Source organism: Varanus komodoensis, unplaced genomic scaffold, assembly GCF_004798865.1.
Source record: "Varanus komodoensis strain SLA01 unplaced genomic scaffold, ASM479886v1 scaffold12, whole genome shotgun sequence".
Taxonomy (NCBI): Eukaryota; Metazoa; Chordata; class Lepidosauria; order Squamata; family Varanidae; genus Varanus; species Varanus komodoensis.
This window is the reverse complement of record NW_025335349.1, coordinates 2,769,033-2,776,819: the sequence shown is the minus strand read 5'-3', so window position 1 is coordinate 2,776,819 and position 7,787 is coordinate 2,769,033. Positions and strand designations below refer to the sequence as shown.

General features: G+C 43.8%; 1 protein-coding gene across 1 annotated transcript in view; it reads left to right on the top strand.

The window, feature by feature from the left end:
- The first annotated feature begins 1,187 nt into the window (after nucleotides 1-1,187).
- KHDRBS2 (KH RNA binding domain containing, signal transduction associated 2) overlaps nucleotides 1,188-7,787 on the top strand; it is a 387,570-nt gene continuing 380,970 nt past the window's right edge. Inside the window, exon 1 of the mRNA XM_044422177.1 lies at nucleotides 1,188-1,278. Within this exon, the coding sequence (XP_044278112.1) occupies nucleotides 1,188-1,278 (91 nt within the window). The remainder of the gene's footprint in view (nucleotides 1,279-7,787) is intronic.

Below are 7,787 nucleotides of genomic sequence, written 5' to 3'. Positions count from 1 at the left end.
AAAGGAGTCTGCATGTGAAGTTCGACTCTTGGTGCCCCTTCTTACCAGCTGCTTTTGTTCAGGGTATAGGGAACCAAAATGCTCTATTTTATGATTACGTTTCTTTCTGGAGCGGGGAAGGGGCCCCTGCAAGGTTTTTCTGCAGTTTTCTTCTACCCTCTGGTGAGGGCAACATGTCCACTCTATGGTCTCCAGTCATAAAACCTACCTGGACAGAGTCACAAAGTATTCAGGCAAGGAACAGAGGGAATCAATCCAATGATTAATTAAAGCAGCAATAAGTATTCCCTAATCACTTGTTTAGATGGCTCAGTCATTACAACCAGCTTCCTACTTTTAGCAGTTATGAGAGATGATTGGATGGCGAAGGGGATGGGGAGGGCAGGCGCAACCTGCAAGACTTGAACTGCAGCCCTGACAAGCACAACGTCCCAAAGACGCCGACAACTTTCCCTCCTCCTCCTCCTCGTCCTCCGGCCACGGACTGTGGCGACGCAGGTGCGTGTCTCGACCCACCCGGACTGCAAAGGAGCGAACCATGCCGCGGCTGGGCTTCACTGCTCCCGCGGAGGACGGCAGGCGCGCGGGTGCGCGCGGAGCCTCCCCACGCCCTGCTTTGCAACTCCTGGCTCGCTCTGCGGCGCCTTCAGACACTCGCCGAGGTTGCTTTGTCCTTCGCACTGCCTCAGCACGTCGGGCAGTGAGCGCGCCCCCTCCCGCGATTGCCCACAGACGCGGCCCCCCGCCCGCCCCGGCCGCAACTGCCTTGCAGCGGGCGAGACGGGGCCGGGGCCAATCCGGCCGCGGCGCTGCCGCCTTCGTCCCCGCCCCCCGGCGCGCCAGCGCAAATGGGAAGCGAGGGGAGGCGGGCGCAGGCCGCCTCTCCCCTCCTCCCTAGTTAAGGCTTCGGTATGAGGCTGTAGCTCCGTGGCAAGGGGAGCGGCACTCGCGGGAGGCGCGGGAGCACAGGCGCGCGTCGCGGGGGGGGCGGGCGAGGAGCGCTGTCCAGGGTGCTGGAGCGGCGGCGCGAGGCTGTGCGGCGCCTGACGCCACGGGGTGCATGGGGAACTGAGCCATCCCGAGCGCAGCGGGGACGGGAGGAAGCGAGCCGTCGGAGCGCCAGCGACTGCCCTTCTCCCGCACCACCTTGGGCAGGCGAGCCGGTCCAAAGTGCAGCCGAACGGACTATGGAACAGGAGAAATATTTACCCGAGCTGATGGCAGAGAAAGATAGCTTGGATTCTTCCTTTGTTCATGCAATGCGCCTTTTGGCTGAAGGTAAGACTTCGCTTTGGGGGGTGGGGTTGGAAGGGGAAGCCCTCTAGTCCAGATTGCTTCTCTTGCTTCCTTTGCTGTGCTCTTAGGAAAGAACCGGCGGCTGCTGCTGCCGCTGCCTCCTCCGCTCTCGCCGTTACGTACAGTAATCGCGTACGCTGCCTCGGAGTAAACTGAGACGGTGAGGGCATAGAAACATACAGATTTACATCCCTCGTTGGGGTGGAGAGAGAACGAGCGAGGGCGAGAGGGAGCGAAGCTCTCGTTGATGTTATCTCAGATCTACATACAGGCAGAGGTTTGCTGAGGCAGGCGAGCTTGATAGGGCTAATCGTATTAGAGATTGCAGAGCGCGAGGAAGTCGGAAAGTGCAGGCGGAGAAGAGACTGAGTTGTGCCTTTTATTTTGCATCAGCCGACTGCCTCCGTCTTGACACAGTCCCCCGAAAGGAGGCATATCAGAAATCTTGGCTGGGGAAGCTGGATTTGGGCAGCATCTCTTTCCTCTTCTTCAGGCACAAGGTGAAGCTAGAGACGCTGACAGGTTTCTGTAGAAACACTAACAGGGTAGTTTGCGTTCATGTCAGGACTCCAGAAGAACCTTGACATCCATCCAGGCGGCAAAGAAATCAGCAACAATCAGGCATTTTGTGAAATGTATTAGACCTGGTCATGCTGATAAGAAAATGCTCACTTTTAATGATAGCAAATAGAAATGCTGTACAGTTCAGTCTTGGCATGGATTTTTGGACCTTCCCTACCTGCTGGCCATAGTTTATTCAGCATTTCCATTCCAGAACATAAGTGCAATATGCTTTCCACTTTTTAAAGCATAGCCATCATCATAGCCAGAACATTTACTGCATTTCCATAGGAATGATTTTTCTCACAAGGAATAAGCCTTTATTCCTTTACTTATTGCTTCTCCTTAACAAGGAATTCTTTCTTTACTAACTGAGCTGCTAAAGTCAGGTTTCTGTGCTTGGTAGAGTCCCTATGATCTTTAATTTCACTTACACAAAGACATTTATGACTCTCTTATTAAATCTGTTACATCTTTAAAAATCCATACTAGGCATTATTGGGGAAGAAAGATACCCATTTCAGTGTATATCCATCAACAATGCTTTCATTTTACTTTACTGCTAGTTCAGATTTGCTAACTTTGCCAATTGCTCTGTTGGATATCACCTTATTTTGCAATCATATGAATCTGCTCAGCAGGGAGCAATTGTGACTGACTACCTTGTGTTTACATAAGAATTACTGCATTATTCACTAAAAAGTTGTTGACCAGAACTTCGCAAGTTTGTATAATTGTTTAGCCGCATATTTACAAGATGTGTTGAAATGTCAGGCACAGAAACATGACCATCATAAAACTCCTCTTTCAACTTATTCCTTGGGTTTGAGTTCTACCATACCCACATACTACTGGTATAATCTACTTATATTTGTATAATTTAACTATATTCATTATTTGTATGTTATGATTGTTTTCTTTCCATATGATAAGATGATCTCAAATATGAAGGGATTTTGACAGGTACAGATCATTATGTTTTATAAAAGTGGGGATTAAAAGAAATTTGAGATAAGATTATTTGAATGCAAATAACTATACAGATATCTAGGAACCAACAGACAAATAATATGCTTGAGTTCCAACTTGGCTTTTTAAGTACAAAGAAGATTGTATTAGAACAGCTTAGCTGGTACTAAACACATCCCCTTAGCTAGGGAATCATCAGGTCTTCTCAAATAAAAGGTGTATTGATTTAGCAACCAGGTTTGTAACAAGTTTCTAGAAATGTTTCTCCAGCAGATCGTTTTAACACTTCTGTGTTAGAACGTAATTTTTTTCTCCAAAGAACATACAATTGTGTGTGTGTAATTTGCACTTTTCCCAGCAGGGGGAACTATCTACTGAGACACAATGTGAATCTGAAGATAAGTGAGGGGAAAAATAATAATACAAAATAAAACTATTTTCAAAACTTGAAATGAAGGAGTGTCCATGAAAATATACTCAAATTGAGCTTTTCTGGGAATACTAGAATTTAACTCTGAAAAACTCACAGGTCCTAGTAAACCCATATGAAGCTATCTCTGTCCTCCGTCCACACACACACCTTCAAGTGTATCTGCAGGTGAGCATATGTGAATATTAAAAAGAGACTAAGGTGAGCTGGCTGTGAAAGCTGGAGAGAATGCTAATGTGGGATTCACACCAGCTACCTGGCATTATCTTTCAAAACACCATCTGTCAAGGTTTCTGGAGCTGCATTTTAGATTCGTACCAAAAAAAAATAAAGAGAGTACTGATATGAAAACTTTCATTAAAGTGAGCATTCCTAGGGCAATGCAAGCTACATGTTGAGCATGAGCAAGGAGCATGTGGCTTTCTGGATGTTGGTGGACTTCAGCTTCCATCAACCATCGCCAATATAACCCATGATGAGGCATGCTGGGCATTGTAGTCCAACAACCTCAGGAGGGCCATGGATTTCCCACACCTGATGCAAAGTTACATTAAGTAGGATTGTGGCTTGTCTTTTGGAAGGCAAATAATGAATGTTATACTACTGTTCCTCCGAATGTCCTGTAAACAGAAGACTATGTCACAGGAGCAGTCCATTAGACTTTAAAAGGTCATCCCTTACTACAGCAGTAATACTGTCATTGACTAGTTGCTACTACTAAAGAAAAGAAAGCTATCATTTGTAGTTGTAACTTGGAAAGCCTTCATATTGGTAATGTATTTCAGTTAAGGGCATAGTGGAGGCCCTCTGTTTTTCAAGGACTAAAATTCACTTCCCCCTGAAAACAATGTGTCATGTCACTTGCTAATGTTTAGGGGTCAAAGTTAGAGAGACTTATGCAGAACACTTCAGTAGATGTGCAGCAAAACAAAACCTGGAAATAGAGTATGGATTTAAGATACCTGATTCAAATAGGACTTTCTGCATTTTGCTAAGACTTCTATAACTAAGACTATGTATATGTGTGTGCGTTCATGTGTGTAAAAATTTTCTTGCCCTAGTATGTATAATTTATTTTAATGCTTAATCATTCCCTTTTAAAATCATAATTTATCTTTTATTGAGGTAATGTCATTTAATCACATGTGCAAATAAGCAAACTGCAATGAACTTCATGTCCTTTTCAGTTATGGCAATGATAAAGAACCAATAAGAAAAACTTCAGAAGAAAGTTCAACATCAGTCATAATTTGAAAAGTTTGGAGCCGTCACTGGCTCAGACATAGGGCAGGTATACACTGAGCTAGTGCGTACAAGAAAGAATTAAGTTGGTGATCCTGTACAGTTTCTTGGGGCTGAGCTATGTTAATTTGTGCTCACTTGAATAGTTACATCCTCTTCAGATTATAACCAAAGCATATGGACCTGGTTTATGTTGAACTCAAAGGTGCTTTAAATGTACTTACAAGTAAGCATAGCTTTGTATGGAATGTTTCAGGGATTTCAGAGGAACAAGCATGCAGCCGAATCCCTCTGAGTTTATCCTTTGCACCAACACAACCAGTACCCGATTCTGTGTTCACAAAACCCAGTTAGGAAGAGTCCACTGTTTCAGCCCTGTAGGAATATCATGCTTAATCTTTAATATACACTTGAAAATCAGCATAAGTAGAAAAATATTCATAGCCTCTAAAATCTCTAGTCCTAAAAGAGAACTTCTCCATATTAATTGAGTCACATTATGCAGCTGCCTGTTATAGCAGGCAGAATAATTACTGGTCCTTTTAAGTTCATTGTTAACAGAATTAACTATACAATATTTTGCAGTTAACCTTTCTAACAGACAGGTAAGAGATCATAGTACATCATTCAACCAAGTAGTTTCCAGTAGCTATAAGGAGATTTAAGTACGCAGCAATAAGGATACTCAAACAGCTTCCTTTATGTGCCATATTTTATTATTATTGTAGCACTTAAGGCTACCAAACCAATTCTAAGTTCTCTTATGTGGGGCACTGTAGAGGCAAATAGAATGTAGTCACCAAGGATGAACAAGAGGGGGATCACTCTAAGAATGGAAAAATTGGTTTCATGACAGGTGAAACCATCTGCATGACTCACTGAAATCTGCAATCCTACTGTTTTCCTGTTTTAATTGCAAGTTATTTAATTCAAATTAATTTTTATTTTGGATCACAATTAAATTGGATTAGAGAATAAAACTGAAATGCAAGTAGGCAGATTCCAGGGCAGAGGAAAATAATCTGGACTCTCCACAGCCACTGATCTGTCCCAAATCAAATGTCTTGCTACTCAGGAGGAAAGGGCCCTGAAGAGCCAGGCCAGAACTTCTCATTGAGAAAACTGTCTCAGTGACCAATATCACTCTGAAAAGGAAGCTATGTTCTAGAATAAGCAAGATTCCATGGGAGCGGTATGATTCTTGGGGTGGTCCTTCTACCAAGTCTGTCTGGGACCTGGACAGCTCCCCACAGTCATCTTGAAGATCCTCCTCTCTGGGAACATCGCCATATCCAGTGCCTTGTCTGGCACAGCATGGGGGCTTCTGCCCAGGGAGGGCAAAATCCACTATCCCAGGCAACCAACACAACTGCAGAGACCTCCCTAAATTATAGCTTTGGGCATTGCAGCGAGCAGCATATGTCACCAGATCTCAATCTGGTAGACCACCTTGCGTTTTCTGGAAAAAAGGTAGGTTACAGTTATGATAAATACATCATTGAAAGGAGAAGCACAGTAACAAATAGTGAGATCTAGCAGTTAAAATCCCACATTACAAAAAAGAGGAACAGGGAGTAGTTCATGCTCCCTCCCTTCATTTTTCTGAGCTGCATCCGAAGCAGGTTGCGATGTGGATGCTCCCCATACAGGGATGTGGGTTTTTCTGATCTGGGAGGGAGCATGCCTCAGCGATATTCGTGTCTGCCCTTTGCACAAGACTCAGAAGTTGTGTGTGAGTACATCTTCCTGTGTCTCTTCTGTAGCATTTCTCAAGAAGTATTTGCATAGTAATAATCAAAGAAGTGAGTCTGAAATCACTTCTTAAATTGTATCAAAAGTCACACTCCAATTTTGTCTTATTACATGAACTTACTCCTGCAAAGAGGAGCTCATTTATGCGAAGGGATCTTATATGCCTGAGTAGATTTTAAGGAAGGAAAGAAACAGCTAGAAATCTGGTGGAATGATCAAGCATTTAGGGTAGAGAGTATTTCTGAATGGGTGGAGAGTCAGCAGGTGGTAACCATGCAGTGACAAAAAGGATTCTTTTGAGGTTAACATCAGGGTACATGAATGTTCGCACCCATATGTTTGTTCACATACACACCCATATGAGAAATCAATCCTTGAAAATCACCTTTATAATAATGGGTTATAAAAGGGATAGAATAAACTCCAGCCTCTTCTTTCTTCCAGTTCTTCTTCTTGTTTAACAAATCAGAAGATAACAAACAGAAGGATAAGTCTGAATGCAGGATTTCATGTTTGATTGGTGGCAAAGTCTAGAAGCAGAGCTGTCTTCTCTTGTGGCAGGAAAAGGGCAACACATTTGGTGCCTCTGCATGGAATGGAATGTAGCTCAATGACAGAACACATGCTTGGTATGCAGAAGGGCTCAGCTTTAAACTCTGGCATCTCCAAATTGGGGATGGGAAAGATCTCTGCTGGGACCCTGGAAAGTTGAGCATCATAATCCATTTACCTGTATGCTGCATTCCCACAAAATTGTGCCCAGAGCAGCTCACAACCTAACAAGTCCACATCAGCAAAAAGAATTTGTACAGCACAGCAAATGAACACCAAATAAACACCAGTAAACAAAGCAGGAGTATTAAAAATACAATAGGAATAATAACAAATAGTTATCATGTTGGTAGATGAATACATGGTTTAAAAAGCCAATCAACAGTACAAATAAACTGACCTAATGCAAAAAGATTAGGAGCACTAAACAGGAGAGAATAAAGTCTAACACAGAAGTATAAAAGAATAATCTCTATTCCACCAAGGGGGTATGCGATTCCCCACCACAGCCTACAAACACTGGTTGGCAGCCATCGATTTCATTTGTGTCATGCTTCCTTTCCATTCTCACCTGGGCCTCCTCTTGCTGTCCCTTCCCCATTTCTCACCGGGGGAAGTACAGAGTGCTTCCAGATATCTGGCATTACTCAGGTCTCACCCATCCCGGCACACTTCTTTGGATGGCATGCTTTATCAGTTCCAAGGTGGACGGTGGGAGGGTGGGTGGGACAGATGGTCATGCCCAGTCCTTTGATATCAGTCTTTCTGGCTATATGGACAAGTGGTCCAGTATGAGGCAGCTTCTTATGTTTCTGAAGAGCCATGCGTTTTTCCATCTACTTCTTGCTGAAAAAAGCTTATCCTGTAGTAAACCCATCTGTCCTGAACCAGGCCTGGATTCACTTCAGGCTTGCTTGTTTTTGTTTAACCAGGGTTCCTGTGACCTAGCGCATGCTTTAAATTTGCAAAGCCAATGTGCAGGTTC